General features: G+C 46.9%; 1 protein-coding gene across 1 annotated transcript in view; it reads right to left on the reverse strand.

Annotated features, from left to right (window-relative positions):
* LOC126541503 (lysosomal alpha-glucosidase-like) overlaps positions 1-19,071 on the reverse strand; it is an 85,287-nt gene that overhangs the window by 26,984 nt on the left and 39,232 nt on the right. Inside the window, exons 4-11 of the mRNA XM_055076695.2 lie at positions 18,528-18,714; positions 17,484-17,659; positions 15,048-15,216; positions 12,478-12,574; positions 10,579-10,691; positions 9,101-9,226; positions 5,295-5,543; positions 115-228 (exon numbers count right to left, since the gene is read on the reverse strand). Coding sequence (XP_054932670.1) covers positions 115-228; positions 5,295-5,543; positions 9,101-9,226; positions 10,579-10,691; positions 12,478-12,574; positions 15,048-15,216; positions 17,484-17,659; positions 18,528-18,714 — 1,231 coding nt within the window. The remainder of the gene's footprint in view (positions 1-114; positions 229-5,294; positions 5,544-9,100; positions 9,227-10,578; positions 10,692-12,477; positions 12,575-15,047; positions 15,217-17,483; positions 17,660-18,527; positions 18,715-19,071) is intronic.

Below are 19,071 nucleotides of genomic sequence, written 5' to 3' on the forward strand. Positions count from 1 at the left end.
AAAACCGCGATCATTTCACTTCGCCGACACGAAGTATAGAGAGAGAGTAAGTGACGAGTTTACGAAAAACGATATAATAGCACTCTTGTGGAAGCTAATGCGAGCATGGCTTACAATCCAGAGGCCGTCGAAAGGCACGACCTGGTGAAATTCGCGCAGTTGTTCCGACCACCAGGCTTGAGTCGCAGGATTTCCGAAGTCAGGAAACACGATGGTGCCGGGCCAACCCTGTCAATGGAAGGAGAGAAGGGCGGAGCTAAGAGAATGACGGCGAGATGAAACGGTTATACATTTACAAGGAGGACGAGTAATAAATTGTGTGAAACAGCGATAAAGTGTTCTTTCTTCGCCCTATATATACGTGTGGCCGGCTCTCTCTTTCTATCCTCAAAGCTCGGTGCTGTTAACATTAACGCCCACGTTTCCTCGATAGCGTGTAGCGATACAGAAGCTTCCCCTTAAGTATTTTTCTCATGGTGTTAGGGACACCAATACCGTATGTTGGAGGGTGTCCGGTACATCACAGAATCGGCACACGTATGAGAAGTGTGTGGGGTGCATCCGGTGCGTGATAATTCCATCGACATATGTATTCGTCTGTAGTCTGCGGAGGGCGGTGGCTCCTTCCTCGCTTAATTTTGGATGTGGCAGTGGGTATGCTCTTCTTTCTAGTCGGTAGTGTTGCAATACTGCGGCGTAGTTGAGAAGAATGTCCTCCACCCTCGTCGACTTCCGCAGCCCGTGCGGCAGGAAATCCCGGCTGGTATGCTCTGGAGCGACAGCATGCGCTACTTCATTTCCTGCCGGTTGTTCATATAATGAAAGAGAAAAACTTTATGATAGAAGTTAGTGGAACGCTGTGATGGTCAGGGTTGACGTCAAGTTCGCCAATGCAGTGTTAACAGGCGTCCGCCACAAAAGTAGAAAGGCGACAAACAAGCTAAAAAGGTAGAATGGACGAAGATAGCTGGACCGAACCTCAAGAAAGACGGCAGTCTTGCCCGACTGTCAAGGCATTCGAATTGACCGTTAGAGCGAGAGAGCGTATGTTCTTTTTTTTTTTTCTTGTTTTTTTTTTTTTTGGGGGGGGGGGGAGGTATTCGCAATTAACTTAAATATGATGCGCAGCATGACTTTTCAACAGAATAATCGCGTCACATGAACGTCTATCCGATCCGGCAGCTTATTTTTGCATGTACTCTCCACTGCAACTTAACATTTTGGTGCGCACTGGTGCCAATAAAACTGGTGCCAATCAAACACGACCGCCTGACTCTTAATTTCAGACAGCGAACACAATTTAACGTGGCTCAGTGGCATCAAATGACGTCATGAATAATGGCGCTACAGGGTACAGGGTAGCTGTACTATACGGTGCGATTCAATGTCCTCCGACGAATAGTTCATGTATATCGGATCGGTGGTTCGTCCCGTCGTGTCGACCATCTTTAGCATGGAGGCTTACATTATTCCTAATGAATACAGCATGCATGATGATAAGCATACGGCGTGATAAGACGCAGCATATAGTCATGTTGCCATTTTGTTAATCATTAGTGTATATGACCTGCGGCAAATCCTCTGCATACGAAAAAAAAACTTTCCTGTGTGCAAGCTTCCTTTCCTTTTTTTATGTCGTGACTGTACAGAAAGGGACTGCTCTAGTAACGCACGCTGTGATTGAAAAGTCGCATGTCGCCGATACAGCGGGCTCTGAATATGTATTTTCATAGCAGGCTGAGTTAAGTAATGCTCTATTCCTCCGCTACTTTTCCTTCCTGCTTGATTTTTCTTTTCTTTTTTTTTGCTTTCTCTTACATTCGCTCATTCGCTTTATTTTACAGCGAGCCAGTTAGTGCGACTATAGAAGCGCTCAAAAACGTTATATGCCTGATTTTATAATTTTCTGAAAAAGAATTAAACAATTCGCAAGTTCTTTAATTTGAGAAAATGTGGTGAAAGTAAGGGTCAATATACAGGTAGACTTTCAGATGTGTGGCTTGACTAGGCGCTAAGTAAAAATGTCCAAACCCTCCTTTACGACCAGTTCAGAAGCGTTCTATATAGGAAACGCTTACATAGTTTTTCCGCTCTCCTGGAAGGACCAAAAAAGACAAAGTTTTCTAATTTACAGGGAATGGGAACCATTCCACTGGTGATGTGTATCAAAAGTTTCAAGTGTGCATGTTAATTACGTGATTTGAAAATAATCGCTGGGTACTCGTCTCCTCCCAATTTGTATCTGTTATACGAGTCATGCAGTTGCATGTTCCCTGTCTTCTCGGTGAACTATGTGAGGCATGTTATTTTTATATTTCATTGAAGAAATAAATAATGCGGTCCTTGACGAACGATAATTTTTTTGTCTGCGTAAGGTTAATTACAGCCTTTAAAGAAAGTTACTTATTCAAGTGTTCCAGGATGTTATACTGCCGTTATTCGCAACGTTTCTCATAGACATTACTACCTGCACAAGACACCGACTTCAAATTCAATGAGAGAGAGAGAAAGAAACGTTTATTATACGAGACAGTGTTAAAAATTAAATTATGGGGTTTTACGTGCCACAACCACTTTCTGATTATGAGGCACGCCGTAGTGGAGGACTCCGTAAATTTCTACCTCCTGGGGTTCTTTAACGTGCACCTAAATCTAAGTACACGAGGGTTGCAATGTGGGCTTGTTGGTAATGCATCTTCAAGGGGAGTATGGTAGTGCGATTCAAAGACGGGACAAGAGAAGACACAAAGGGACACACACAGCGCTGTGTGTGTCCCTTTGTGTCTTCTCTTGTCCCGTCTTTGAATCGCGCTACCATACTCCCCCTCTAAGTACACGGGTGTTATTGCATTTCGCCCCCATCGAAATGCGGCCGCCGCGGCCGGGATTCGATCCCGCGACCTCGTGTTCAGCAGCCTAACACCATAGCCACTCAGAAACCACGGCGGGTACGAGACAGTGTCCCGAGCGAGGCCCGGTATCACCCTAAGGTGGGAAGGCTCCTTATTCCAGGAACCATCTGGCTTCGACGGCCCTCTTGGCCCTGGCGACAAGTTTCCGTTGGTCTTCCAGGTCCCCGAGGGTTAGCTTGGCCTCCCACGTTTCGAATAGGTGGTTTGCTTCTTGTGCTCGTTTTGCGTCCGCTTCTTGTTGCATTTCGCTGCCTTCCTGCCACGGGCATTCCTGGAGCAAGTGTGCCAGAGTGTCGGGCACGTTGCAGAGTGGGCAGAGGTAGCAGTGGAGCGTCGGGCTGAGGCGATGCGTTATCGCTCCGCGCGTGTACGTATTACTTTGCAGGCGTCTAATAATCAAGCTTTCTTCTTTGCTGAGTTTAGGGTGCGGTGGAGGGTACGCTCGACGCTCGAGCCTGTAATGTTGCAATATGGCCCAATTGTTGGTGGGTACGGCATCTTGAGTGCATCGGCCGACATGCGGTCCCTCAAGAAGTTTCTACAGGCGGTCTGAGAGTCTTTGAATATAACCGCTGCATCTGTCCATGTGGTGATGGCGAGAGCGATTGCCGCTTCTTCAGCCGTTTCCTGGTTGCGTGCCTTGATGGTTGCCGATGCTAGCTCGCAGCCTCGGGAGCCCTACGACGCTGAGAGCGTACGCGTTTCGATGCGGATACTTGGCCGCGTCGGTGTAGCGGGCATTCGGATCGTGCTTGAAACTTCGTTTGATGGCGTTGGCTTCTACTCTAGTCTGTCTGTCTTCTACTCTTGTGACATACGGGATGTATGTTGCGCCGGACACGTGGGATGCAAATGCACTCTCGAACGTCCGGTGGGATTCGCTCTTTCTTGTCCGTGTCTGCGACGTACGTCTCGCTGTAGTTCAGGTGTCGGAGTACTGATCTCCCTTTGGGCGTGAGCTTGAGTCGTTCCAGTTGGCTGTAGTGGATTGTAAGTGTAATGCGTAGCCAAACTTTGACGTTCCTTGCCTAATTAGAAACATTGCAAATAATTACTTAATCCTCGTTCTTTCCCTAATTCTATGTATCATACAAGCTTTGCAGTTGCTTTCTCCGCCGTCCTGGGTGAACTAAACAAGGCACCGTGCTTATAATATTCGAACTTGTGGGGCACGTCACAGGAAATGTGTAGGCAAAGTTCAAATCGTGTGGATTAGTTGTGGCTTTTGCAATAAATTACGTATGCAGTGCCCCGGAGCGTTATGGCTGTGTTTTACGGGTGGTTAGCTCGCTGCCCTGGCACAACTACGAAGCCACCGAGACCAAATTTAACCAACATCTGGGGAACGCTATGGCAAATATGTATGTGAACTTAAATGCATATTGATCAAATACAAATACAATGTTTGTAAAACATTCGCTAATGAAGTGCTCCAAAGCGTCATATGGTCTTTTACGCAATGTTTTCCGGTTTCCGGCGCTAACTCTTGATTACACGTTAATATTTTGCAAAAATAAGGGCCACGTTATGGGCTATGTGTTGGCGAAGTTCAAAGTGTGTGGCTTAATTGTGGTCTTTGCAATAAACTGCTTATACAAGTGCTCCCGGGAACGCAGTAAGACAGTTTCCCGAGTGGCGGGAAATTTACCACGTAGCACTGGCATAACTACAGATGCCAACTCATTCAAATTTAACCAACATACGGGAGAGGCTATGGCAAATATGTGTGCGAACTTGGATGGGAATCAAATGCAGAATTTATAAGACATTCCTTTTTCAAGATCTTGAAAGCGTTGTATGATCATTCCACCTTCTGGCTCACAACGTCGCAAGCAAACTCTATGCTATATACACAAAGTATATATTTGGCGAAAATAAGGGGCGCGTTATGGGTTACGTGTACGCAGAATTCAAAGAATGCGGGCGAATTAAGGGCGGCGCCATAAATTACGCCGATCAAGCGCTCCACAGCGTATACTACTTAATTTTACGAGCGGCGGGAAATTTACCCCGCAGCCCTGACATAACTATAAAAATCACCAGAATCAAATTTCTCAGAAAAGGGTGGACCACTATGGCAAATCTGTGCGCGAAAGTAAATGTGTGTGTATAAAAAACCACTTTAGCAAAGCAATTTTTATAACAGTGTTTGAAAGTGTTTCGTAGCCGTTTTCAGCTATACGTTTCCCAATGTCCTGAGGAAACGCAAGTTTATATTTAGTAGGAATGGGGGGCGGTGGGGGGTGGGGGGGGGCATTGTAAGTTGAATGTGTCGCGCAATTTAAACGTTTGTTCCTTAAGTAGAAGCGTTACAAACAATTAACATTTCGTACACTCGACTGATATATACGAGCGACGACACTGAGAGGCGGTCAATCTCACCAAGCCCTGGATGGGCTGCGTGCCCCAGGTGTCGTTGACGAACACTCCGAGTCGCTCTCCGCTCTCGAGTGGAGCATAAGGACCGGGTTCCCCACGCGGCACGGCCACCCCCGGCTCCAGGACGACGGTAAGGCGCTGGCCGCGGGCGTGCAACTCCCTAACGAGGTCTGGCAGCTTGGCGAAGTTGTTCTGGTCCAGGGTGAACAACCGGTGCTTGTAATGGATGTCTTTGTCCACGTGAGCCACATCCTGGCGATGAGAGCGTTGAAAGTTCCCGTGGTATTATTATTGTTGTTGTTGTGTTTGCAAACATATGCACAATTGAAGGAGCGAAAATCAAAGCAAGGAGCAGGCTGGAAACTGTCATCGGAAGGGGTACAATGCCTGTCTGCTATTCAGGAAGAAAGGGAAGTAAAATGCGCCGGAAAATTCGTAAAGTACGACTTACACACAACCTACAGACATGATATCGTCGGATTGTAATTTGAATATACCAGAAAACATAATTATTTTACGCTGAAACTCAAACACAAACCCCTTTTCCAGCTGCTGCTTGAGGCGGAGGAGTAGATATTAATGAAGAAAAAGGAGGGTAGGTCGGCCTGGAGAGCGTGTCTCTAGCCTGCTACTCCTCACTGGGGAAAGGGGAAGTGGGAAATACAGGGAAAGGCAGGTGTCGGGTGATTATGTTATGGTACAATGAGCCACTATATACACGTTGTCCAATATGCAAAAAGAACCAGAGAGCTCGCGCCTGTGCATAGCGTTCGTCGCCAGCGTTTCCAGGAAAGCATTACTGTTACATAAGATGTAGTTGCCGGGAAGCGTGAGAAGCAGTCAGATATCGTTGAATGCTATCGCGCTCCACTCTTAAAAGTGACACTTAAGCGCTCTCCAAAATTTTAAAACAATGTTAAAGAAGTAAAGGAAATACTGTCGAACGTCTCGTCCCTCGCAAACAAAGATAACAAAAAGATTCGGCAGCGTGTTACACTCCTGTAACACATGAAGGCGAAAGCCGGCTGCACACTTGGTAATGCGCCATCTCGCATCGTCGTGTTGCTGCTGTCGCAGTTCGGGTTCTTCGGCTCGCTGCGCCTTCGCGCGCCAGTATAGCGGGGTCAGACTCTCGCCAACGATGTTTCTCTTCGACTTTACGGTGTATTTTCCCAGCTGGGGAATGAGACATAAGCTGTTCTGTGTGTTGTAGGCGTGATTCCAAAGAATGTGTACGCTGTTCACTTCACTTTGCTGAGTGCTTGTAGCCTCTGCATTATGAGTAGGATGAGCCATTGCATATTTTGCTTGCTTAGGAGGGTATGAGACATTGCTGATGGTGATAGTTTTTGTACCATTCGAGGGGACGACACGTTTTTTGGCTATGAGCCATAGTTTTGTACCATTGAACCGGACGACTCGTTTTCTTTTTTTTTTTTTTTTTTTGGTATGAGCCATTGCAATAAGCCCCTTAAGGGTTTCGTCTTAAACAAGCTACAAATGGGAGGCCGAATTGGTATATCTTTCATAAAAGTAAGCAGGACGCAATGAGCCTGGTCGCGTCGAGACGCACTAGCTACTGGGGTACAGGCGTTCATCGAAGTTGGATCGAATATTCTGAAAACAGGCAGTCTGCTTGCTTCCTTGGAGCGGCTGAGTATGCAAGCCTCATACCGCATGTTAGCCTTATGCATCGAATGATCAGCGCGTTAATTGGCTGTGCTGCGGTTTCGCTATAGCTGCGGATTACTCGCCGTAATATCCACAGGATTGGTGAACTTTCCGGGCAGCTTTTCTGTTTGGTAAAAGAGACAAACACGCACATTAAAAGTCATTCACCGTATCTGATTGAGGCTATATATAGAAAACCTTAAAGCACCCTTGCTGCGCGGGACACACTGGTTATACTACTCCAGGGCACAAGCACATCTCGTAGATTGACAATAATGCTGCTGGCATGAGATTGCTACTCGCGATACCTGTATACTTAAGGGGACAGGGTAGGTCCTATTCTTGCCATGCATTTTAGGCTATGTTTGTGACCCTTTTTATCGTGATCTGCTGGGGTTAGAACATTAAACTTGGTGGCGTTGTAATCAGCAATGTTAGGCAGTGTTACTGAACCAGGATTATTTCTTTTTGAAGATTAGTTTTTTTGTTTTTGTTTTTTTACTGGACCCACCAAATTTTAGAGCCAAAATCTGCAGTAAATAGCCTGTAAACAAAAATCCCCTACAAGGATATCTATAATCCTGGTTCAGTAGACTTTCTGTATTGTTTGCTCAGTACCTGGAAAATATTTTCTCCCTAGCTCTTGTAGTTTCTGAAAAAAGGGGTCAAATACAGCAAAATTTGGTGTTTTGAGATAATTGGCTTTGAAGTGGAAGAAAGAGCTTTATTGCAATATGGGACTATAGAAACAAATTCTGGCGCATTTTTTCAATAGCCACCAGCCTGGTAGTCCCCTCCATCATCAACGCTTCTTTTCTGTGCTAGCTGCCTTGTTTTCCAGGCCTCCTTAGTTACCAGTCGTGTAGCCCTCTCTGCAAAGTACAGTCGCCACCGGTCAACTTCGCGCAACCACTGGACTGTGAACCGTCCTGGAGAAACTCCGAATGACCTCAAAATGTCGGATCGAGCAATGCTTCGGTCATTAAAAGTTAGCACAGCATCCATTGTCGATATTTTCAGCGTCTTGAGGCCAAGAAAGACATTCTTCGGAACGCGCTCCCATACAACGTTGTTGAACGCCTCATTCGCGTTGCGAGTTTTTCCATGGAGACATTTCTGGAGAAGCTCAGGCTTTGAGAGCTGCTGAAACACCGGCGTTCCGCTTCGAGCGTTCCGCCGAGCGCGAAAGCTTCGATGCAGACGCTCACGTGGTGGCCGCGGCGCCCACTGCTGGATTGTGTTGCGGAGAGTTGGCGTCATTGAAGGTCGACTTATGCCGGTTTCCGTGGAAGATACGTTTTTTGAAGCACTTCTTTGGCTTCGTCATTGCATTACCGCTAAATAACCAGCACCAAAGAATAAATAAATTCGATTGTCCGCGAAAACACGCCAAAGCACGAGCAAAACGCCGCGCGTTGCGAGTAATCCAGCTGCGTCTTAGGATTCGTTTGGCTAAGTGAAATATGCTAGCTAGGTTTTCACTGTTGCCAGATGAGTGACAGCCATTCCACTAAACGTGACAAAAAATAGGCGGTGAAAAAAATTTTTTTTTTCAGTTTAGGAGAGGCAAAGATCCCGAGCATGTGTCAAAGGGGGCGTGGCTGGATGCCGCCTAGGTTTCGAAAAATGTTGATTTTGAGGTAAATATTTCGCGTGCGCGCAAATGAAACACTGGGTCATGTTAAGGAAAGAATAGAGATTTTAAATTACACAAAAACAAAAAATCAATTTTTTTCGGAAAATTTGCCTACCCTGTTCCCTTAAGGGGAAAAAACGAAGCTACGATTGTCACAGCTTCTTAAAAGCTTTAAACACGGAGTCCATGCTACCAAATTCGCCTTTCACGAGGGCAGACACTACTTATTAATGTCTGCGCGCACAAATTGATCTAAGTAAGTTGGCTTCAATTTCACGCAATAAGACTGCGAATTAAAAGAGACTATCGAGCGCTGTAGACACACTGTATCGTCGTGAAACTGTTAACGCGTGTCCTTTTTTCTTTCTAATTGAGACTAAAGATACCGGTTAAGAGACGCAAGAAATGATCAGCAGTAAGAATGATTGTAGTGAGCGACAGAAAATGCGTACTTTCAGAAACGAGACAAACACGCGCGAGAACGAGAGCGTGCGCAACCCACCTGCGGCATGTTCATGTCTCGCATCTTCTTCTGCGTGTCTCGCACATAGTCGGTGGTGCGGTAACCCCAGCGACCCAGGTGGAAGCCGAGAGCCCAGTACGGGGGCATCAAGGGACGACCCACCGCCTGCGAAACAGTTCAGCGCCCGTTTTCTTTTCGTCGCGAAAACAACAACATCAACATTCCGCAACTCGCGTCACTGTGGCGCGTTACTTGGGATTGCGCGCGATTAGGAAAGATAGTACGTGCGCATACGTTTAGCATATGAAAAAAAGAAGACAACGCTTTCAAAAGAAATATGTGCCAAGACCACGATCTGATTATGAGGCAAGCAGTTGTGGGGGGGCTCCGTAAATATGGACCACCTGGGTTTCTTTAAACGTGCACTTAGATCTAAGTACACGGGTGTTTTCGCCCCTATGGAAATGCGGCCGCCGAGGCCGGGATTCGACAGCGCGACCTCGTGCTTAGCGGCCCAACACCATATCCACTAAGCAACCACGGAGGGCTGACAGCGCTTTGCAGTAGGCAAATATGCTGGCAAGTTGTTCCTTGCGGCAAACTAAAGCGCGTGCGTGTTCTGCGCCTGTGCCTCTTTAGTACGGTCTGCTTACTCTCGGTGGTTACATGAATGCGACTGGCGCATCGCATTTCTTAGATCGCCACCTTTCTATAATGCGATTATTATGACGCACAAGCTTTTTCACGTGTAGGCACAGATGTTTTAGTAACATGAATTTCTAATCAAACAAAGTACGCACATGTTCAAGAAAGTGTTACATATATTTCTGCATACTGCAGCCCTGATGGAGCTGTTGCAGGAAGCAAGAGTGAGTAAAACATTGCGCATAATAGGCAAACAACGAATCAGTCAAATACTATAAAGGAACACGACCCAAAGAGAAAAAGAAAGGGGAGACATGTATGCTAACGAGAAAAGCATCCCGTTGGCAGCCCTACGCTGAGAATTGGTAACAGGAGACTAGAAAGAAGCTTTCCAATCTTCTTTAACAAATGATAAAAAAACGTATTAAAACGTGTTGATTCAACGCTGAAACGTGGAAAGGTTTACGTTGCCAGAACTTCGGGCCCGTGAAATGTAGCGAGCTGATAAACGTATTTAAACTAGTACAGTGTGACGAGCTAAATCGCGCACGAAGAAACTTCAGCCATCCCCTGTGGCGACGAGATGAAAGGGGTGTTAGGTTCAGTCCAAGAAGGTTAGATGAAAGAAAGAATTCTTTAGAGAATTTTATTAGTTGTGCTGCGGTGCTGAGAGAGCGACGAAAGCCCTGCTGACATTTATGTATTATGATTTTTTATAGATTCTAGATACTTCATACAGTGCTTATAGAACGTGTGTATGTTAACAAGAGAAAAGGGTTTTGTAGATCCTTCTTAATAAGCACAATTGATCCCATAGCAACTAAACTGTAGTGGCGGGTGACAACCAGTTGCAAACGCTGCCGAGCCCTCACCTCAGTGTATTGTCTGACGACTTCTTCAGGAGTGGGTCCCATAAAGAAATAAAAATCAAGAACTCCGCCGGTGGTCCGGAATGTCACAGCTGGAGTTGGCTGTAGCTGAATCTCTGCGAAATGTAACGTTACCTGTCAGGCATTATACACTAAAGAGACAAACAAGGAAAAGTCTGCGGCAACACAGGCTAATGCGGCAAAGGTTATTTTCGATTCGTGATTACATTTCCCAGTTACTACAAAAATTACTAACACAAACATTTTGGACCTCGTTTTCCTGGCTTTATTAGATTACTTACGACTCTGTAACCACGATATCGTGCCTGTGTTTTTCGAATACGCTAGAAATCATTAATCAGATTACTTTTTATGTGATCAAATTCCAAAGCTGACCAAGGGGTGCCAAGCTTCGTGACTTTGGGTTTGTTAAGCAGAACTCCTCGTTACGTCACGAAAACCAGAACGGTGGTCACGTGGTATCACAAATCACCGATTAGCCACGCTATAACAGCGTCACCGAAACCTTGGCGCACATCGCCACGTATCGGCCATTCTTTCGTACTCCTATATGTGCTTCTCTGCGGTCGTTCAAAAGTTGAAGAGGCGAAATAGAAGTGTTAAGAAATCCACAAAGTCGACCAAGCCCGTCGGCACATCGTACTCACTGGGGATCTGCCCGGCTACACCAAATATTAAACGTCACATATACCATCCAAGCCAGCGTCATCACGAAAGGCGAAAACGGCCCGCAAGCGTGGATGAACGAATCACATTGCGCACTCCTATCCTACATCTCGGAGGACGAATTGGACTCGTTGCTGTGAATCGATGAGCATGGATATTATATTACCCCGTTCCACCGTATGCCTTAAGCCTACCCCTTCAATGGAGACGTTATTACGATGCTGTGCACAGGATAAGCTTGGTCGTCTGCTGCCGCTGCTCTTGAAACGAAAAATACCCTCCCCCTTTCCTGTCCCTGTTTTATCCGGCTGAATGCGCTCAGCTTTCAGTGAGTCGGTCACGGTGTATCCTGCAACCATGGAGCATGCCACTTCACCATGCTGGCTACCATATAACGTAATTGCGGCACCACACCATGTAATTAACACATCTGTGTTCCCTGATGTAGCGCGGAAACCTGCTCAGCAAGGCTTCCTGTTTTATAAAAACTTTCACAATTTTTGTTGTCTTCAATAGAAGACAACAAAAGGATGCAGATGCTAAAAAAGCAGAAAGAAGCTAAAGAAGCAGATGTTGTCCTTCGGTATCTTAAGCATGCGCTGTATATCTATTAGTTATGAGATGGCATGCCCTATAGATGCCTGAGGTGGCGAGTCATTCACCACTATACGGTAGCATATGACGTGTTAATATACGGGCAGTGCCAGGCGCCACCAATATAAGGAATTCATAGTCTGTGACTGGCAATGCACCGAGTTCGATAGCGCAGTGGTTGCTCCCTATGGTTGCAAAAAGAGGTTACACAATCCGCGCCCCTCTCCACCATAGATTACCCTAGTATACCCACGGAATGTTGGTGAATGACGGCACCGCAAACACCGAAGCACTTTACAGAACCTATCAACGAGTGCTAGAGCTAGAGGACGTTCTCTGCCTAATAAGATGCAAAAAGGGGGTGGATTATCAGTGCCGGCGTGCTTTGACGGTTGAGGTGAACGCTTAAGGCATAAACAATTGGTAAATTTGCCGAAAGCTGTGCAAAACAGCTTATCCTATACGAAACAAGGGACTACACCACCTTTGTACCAGATGTCTCGTCACATACCTCTTGCCGCAACACGCGGCGGGAATGCCTGCTCGGCGGCCGAAAACTCGATTGGGGTAAGCCAGTCGATCAGCCATAGCAAAATGACCCGTAACCAAGTCAGCGCTTACCCATGGCATTGCTGTTGAGCAGAAGCACGGCGTGAGCGTTGTTGTCCTTCTCGATGCACATGTACATCGGGTGCGAGCCATACAGATTCGAGTAGTCCTGTGGAAGACAATATTTTTTTAAGAGTACCGAGCCGTGGTGCACTTAAAGCACCTAATTTGCACTTAATATGCCGGTCGTCGAACCCGACGTAGATAAAAGTGTGGTGTTCCTCCTGTGCCAAGCAATGTTTAATATAGCAAGCAACACTAACGGAGACGGCATCTTTCTTTCTTACACGCAAGCGTAACTGGCCAGCTCGTGAAATCGGCGGTGTTCGCCTGAAGCGGCGAAGCAAGCGAACGAGGAAGGCGCCTGGGCCTCCGTGCTGGCTCCGGTTTGACTGCGGCAAATTTCGCCGGCACATTTAATTAGCACTATGGGCAACGACAACGCAGAAATTTGAGGTTAAAAATCATTAAACGTCCATCATCCTCATTAAACTAACGCTTTGAACACAAAGTCTGACACGCATATGCCTGAAATTGCGCTGCTGAAATGTTTGCAATTAATCGATAACGAAAAAATTTATGAATAGGCAACCCCGCTTACTATTCAAGAATGCGTTGCGCATGCATTGGGACGTGGTTATTTTCCGGCACTATATTGCACTCTGTTATAGGGAGTGCTCCCCATTACCACCGTACATTTCCCGTACGCGAAAGCCAACTGGTACTTCGAGCGCTACTTCCTCAAGTAACGCGTTCGGAACCCCGTGCAGCACCTAGCACCAAGTCTGATAGCAGACGCTCTGATAGCAACCGTCTGGTCGCAGCGTCTCAACCACAGCGTCTCAAAGCGCTAGCTGTCAGGAGGAAAGAATGCGAGAAGGGACTGATGGATGGATGTTATGAGCGTCCCCTTTGTAACGGGGTGGTGGGTTGTGCCACCAAGCTCTTCCTGTTTTACCGCTCAACGTCCTACCTAGGTTAAAAAAGAAAAAAAAGAAAAGAAAAAACGCACGATGAATTCCCATAACCAAACTTTCGGACCCCCTACTGTGAAGTTTGCTCTTGTACGTCTCCGTTTTTTGTCGTTTCCCTACTTTTCTTTCAGCAATCTTCCAATACCTCTTACTAATCTCTATTGCGGACATGTTTACTTTCCCCCTGCTCTCGCTGAACCCAAGGACTTCAAAAAGGCCAGTGGTGCCTAAACCGACCACTGGGCAGATGTCTTCGCATTCTAATAAGACACGGTCCATCGTTTCCCAAGCTTTACTGCAGCAAGCACTTGCTTCTTCTTCCTTCTTATATCTCGCTTTATAGGTGCATGTTCTAAGGCATCCTGATCTCTCTCCGAAAAGTAATGAGCTTCCCTTTGAGTTATCATAAACTGTTTCCTTCCTGATTTCGTTTTTTTTTCCTCTTTGGTAGTTACTCATGGCAGATTTCTTTTTCATTGCCGCCGCCCATGAAATTATTTCAGCCTCTCTGACTTTACGCTTGACATTCTTTGTTGCTGTTTTGCTCACCCTACAGGCTGCATATTTGCTAGTAAGCTTCCTAGTTCTTTTCCTTCATTGTAAATGAATGTTTTCCCTGTACAAATACATCAGCACTCTCCCAGCGCATTTACTTTCTTCCATATTCCTCAATCGTTCTTCATAATCAATTTTACTGTAAGCTTCCCTCACTTCAAAACGTGTCCAGCCCATATCACCCTGCACAGCTTCATTTGTAGCCTTCGCATGAGCGCCCAATGCGAGGCGTCCCACTGACCTTTGGTTGCCATCGAGTCCTGATTGTACCCCTGATTTCAAGCAAACAACCGCATTTCCAAATGTAAGCCCTAGAGCCATTACTTCCCCCCTTACTACCGTGCCACCATGCGGTACTGAATGGTACTACCGTGCCGTTGGTACCATCGTACTGTCCCACAGCGCTGTTGCGCGTGGTCGCGCGGGCTTTATCTTGAACGCGATCTGCTTTGGGGGCACAGCATAGGTGGTCCGACGGCTCGTAGCTTTGCGTGCGCTGTGTCCTCACCGCTCAGTTTGCGTTGAAGCGTTAAACAGCCGGAAGGTCACTTCGCTCAGCGCTGCTGCCGCGATTGCTCACACCAGCGCTTTGACAGCGAGTGCCCGCGGTCATCGAGTGTGAAGTGTTCATGTTTGCCTGGAGCGCTGACACCCTGCTAGGTAATTTAGATAGTAATCGAACGTTTACAACGGGGCCTTCTACTCCGACAGCTGCTGCGTATGGCTCGGTCGCGCGAGATCTGTCTTGAATACGATCTGCGATGCGGACAGTGTAGGCGTATAGACGCACCGAAAGTCCATAGCTTGGCGTGGGCTGTAGCACCCATACGCTTGCGCGTCACCCGCGTTCATGATGTGAAACGTCACTGTAAATTTTTAGTACCGGAAGAGTGTATTAAGTTTATTCGTAAAACCCGCCCGCTCCAAAACATGCGTGCAAGTACGGTAACTTCGCTGATGTCCCCCACTCTCTTGCCCGTCTTCGCTAGAACACTATCCACTGGCGCGAAATGGGATGCGTTGCTGATATTTCACCAGATGCCTCCTGCGTACCTCTGGGAAGGCGTCTCTGTTGAATATGGGCCACGTCCTCCAGCCGGTGTCATGCTGGAATCGATCATGCACTTGCTCCCCGAGACCGTACACGAGACCGCTGGGCAGGCGCGTTGAAATCTGCAGGAACTGGTGCGCGAACACCAGCGCACCGACACCTGTGTCGAAGCTGTAACATCCGTACGAAGGCAGCCTGTGACACGCGCGGTGGTGTATTGCGAGAGAAATTGTGAGTGAGTGAGTGAGTGAGTGAGTGAGTGAGTGAGTGAGTGAGTGAGTGAGTGAGTGAGTGAGTGAGTGAGTGAGTGAGTGAGTGAGTGAGTGAGTGAGTGAGTGAGTGAGTGAGTGAGTGAGTGAGTGAGTGAGTGAGTGAGTGAGTGAGTGAGTGAGTGAGTGATACGCGAGCACAAGGGCTGTAAACTGAGCTTCTTAGTACATGTCTATGTGACTACTTGGGGACCAGCGCAAAAAAATTCGATAAGACAACAAGTGTGGTCTAATCTTGCCGATCTGTCTCGCCTCTATTTACGTAAATATATGGGTGAGTGATCACCCGAGTGAGTGAGAGCGAGGGCAAGTGACAACCTTGGTAAAATTACCTAATGCTGTGGAGCGGAACACCAATATCGTGAGCTTCATCGTAGCATAACATTCTCAACGAGGAAGCAACGAGGAAGCAAGCATTGAGCAAGTCAGCACATACTCAGCAATATAATTCTCGTATGTGATAACTAGCCATCGACTGCTCCTGAGAAGAAAATTCAGAACAAGTACTTTTCCGCTCGTTTGATCAGTGAAGCAAACAGTATCTCCTGTTCAATACACAATTATGGGAGAGAAAGCGAGCAGCTCTTCCTGACACGCTGAAGCTCAGCGTTACTACCGATTACATGTCCCACACCAGCAAGAAAGTAACTCATTGGTTCTTTGTCGAAGAAAGAAGACAAAATATGTTAGCTTGAGCGGAATGTTGTACGTGCCACGCGGGAATAAATAAGGTCCTGTGCGTAAATTCAGCGTGCAAATAATCAAATCGCACTTAAAATCATTGATACTTTGACAAGTTATTCGACAAATTATTCTGAGTTTAAATACGTACTCCAAATCCTACGCCTCCTCCACCTTCCGGGATTCCGCAGAACTGATTTTCCTTATTCAGTGTCCTGTGTTCTAATTATTCTATTTCTAATTAGTCGACGGTGTCCTGCCGACAGTGTCCTGTCGACTAATTCGCCCTCGCTGTGCGGTCTGCTAGCCCCCTGGTTAGCTCAGACGGCAATGCAACGGTAAGGCGTTGGCCCTGGGTTCCGGTCCCGGACCAGGATGAACGCTTTTTCAACTGTTTATTTATGTTTATGTTTCAAAAATTTTAAATTTATGTTTCAGAGAAACCGGTATGGGCTTCCTTTGTAGCTTCGTGCTAGAGTCGGGTGGATGACAACTTTTGCCTTCATGAACATTCCTTCACCTTGCGGGCTTCCTCCGAGAGTATTTGCTCTATACATACGGCCAGTTTTATTTCAACCACGATTCGACAATAGCCGAAAAGTGATCCTTTCGGCACACACGCGTACACAAAACATAAGCACACGCTAGAAATGACATGATCGAGAATGTAACCAAGATACCTTATGCGAAAAATAGTTTCTTGTACTTTTATCCACAATGTTCTATTTTCTCACGTAATTAGGATATCATGTTATCTTACAGCGTTTTCTTTCTTTCTTTTTTTCATTCTTTCTCTCCTTTTTATTTGCACGGGATGCCACACAGCATAACGTGAGAATTAAATTATTTACAAGCACAGAGGCCAGTCTCACGCATATACTGCAGCGACTTTTGATATGTGTAGTCTGTTATTCATATCTCATTGTCGTCTGATTAGGACTTTTTGCAGGCGTAACAGTTCAGGTGCTTACATAAATTAAAAAACGCATGCGTGAAGAGCCGACATCGAACGCCTCTTCAGCATATTTTCTCGCTACGGCGACCAGTGCCTTCTACTCCGCACCACGTTAGGTCACTTGGACTCAAGATCATTCTCGATGACAATAGAGATGGTGGTCCCGTGAGTCACAAGCAATACGTGCATTGCTGCGGTTCCAAAAGTCGACACAGCTCAGTGACTGACTGTAGTCCCAATATGCAACCCCCGTGGTGTTCTCTCCTTTCCTCCTTCCGTTTCATCCATTAATTCCCTTTTCCCCGCATTGTGTAGCAAGCTCGAAGTGTGTCTGGTTAACTTCCCTGCCTTTCTTTCCTTTCTTCCATCTCTCTCTCTCTCTCTCTCTCTCTCTCTCATACCCACACGCATGTGGCATTGTCTCCAAAATATGTGCAGTAACAGAGAACACAACGCTCTGAGCGCGTAAAGCCGTCAGCCTAACGCATGACAGCCTTAATTATTGACGCAAGAAACACTCGGCGTCTGCTCACATGACGGTGCCAGTCTTGGTTCGCCGTACTTGGAAACTGAAGGGGTCACTGCCCAGGCTGTAGCTGGTGGCGTACATCTGCACGTCCCCTTCGTGAACAAGGGGAGATCCGAGGTCCATCTCTACGGGGATCACGGGGTCCGGTACCTCGTAGCGCTCCTCGGAGGAGTCGTAGATCTGCACGCGATGCGCAGCGTCGTTATAAATGCGGCTCTGCACTTGCTTCTGGAAACGCTAGGCAGAGTTCGTACGGACCCGATGTAGCACAGGGTCCAGCGCGCAAGATTCCTGCTGTAGTCGGGATAAGTTACATTCTTTGTTGCAAACAAATGCGTCTGTTCCTAGGGGTGCGCGTTCTAGGGTATGTTCTGACAGCAAAGCAAAAAAGAAGCCTTTCTCCCATTTCTCCCATGGATTAGCGGTTTGAATTAGCAGCATGAGAAGTAGCAGCTTCCATTAGCTGCTGCTTTTCAAATGCATTGTGGTGCAAGCCATACGGGGTGGAACTAAATGGGTAAGTGGGTGGGCGGGTGGGTGAGGAGGGAGGGTGGGAGGGGGGTTTGAAGACAAGCACACAGGGTTAGGAGCTTACTTATACGCGTCGCCTTTGTCTCGTTTATCCAGCTTGCGCATCAATTCACATTTCAACTATCACGCGGACGTATGCTATCGTGCTTTTAACTGCTTTTGATGAGCTGCCGCAGAAAAAAAAGTATTTGTGTATCAATGCATGATGCATGATCTGAAACCTGTAACGACTCTCGAATGACTTTTTTATAAGAACCGTTATGACGAATTTCGCGTACGCGCGTTGACTAAGTGTTTTTTACCATCGCCTTCTCGTGAACGCGCCTCAAATACTAGTCGCATTTGTAGCATCTTGAATCATATCTAGCACATCACCCTTTCTCTGTTGATGTTTATCCTGATCTGTAAGTTTCCATGGCAGATGCTCTAACGCAACTGGGAGCTTTCGGGCAAGCGCAGAGGGGGAGCAATAGGCTCTACTGTTGTCCTAGCGATTCGAGGAAACTCAAGCGCGTACCTTGACCCTCAGACGATACGGCGTCTGCATCTGGACGCGCACCTTCAAGTGCGTGATGTCGTCTCCGTACCGGGAGGGCGACGAAATCCTCTGCAGGGGCACCTCGTAGCCTCCGAACAGGGATTCCTCGGGGCCCGCTATCCGGTAGCCAGAGTTGAGCGGCAATATGCATTTTGGTACACGGTCTCTGCAGAAAACCACAGATGCACTGTAAGTAAACAGTGAGTTGGCACTCAATATAGGCTGTCGTGCAACTCGTTCCAGTCTTTTGTCTCATGTATATCGAAGTGTGTATAGGACCATATGTGGACCGCATTCCCTTTCGTCAGATAACTCCGATCTAAAATTTTCTGATCCTGAGACGTACGTATATTGGGATTGAGAACCTGACACTTCTTATCTTACAATTTCCTTTTACAGCAAAGCTGTATATGGCTAGCCGATTCTTCCGTCCATCCGTCTGTCGCCTGTACGCTGATAACTTCTACGGCGCAACCCCATGCGCATGCGCGAAAAAAAAAACAGAAAGAGAGACGTGCGATTG

This window comes from Dermacentor andersoni, chromosome 2 (genome assembly GCF_023375885.2).
Source record: "Dermacentor andersoni chromosome 2, qqDerAnde1_hic_scaffold, whole genome shotgun sequence".
NCBI lineage: Eukaryota > Metazoa > Arthropoda > Arachnida > Ixodida > Ixodidae > Dermacentor > Dermacentor andersoni.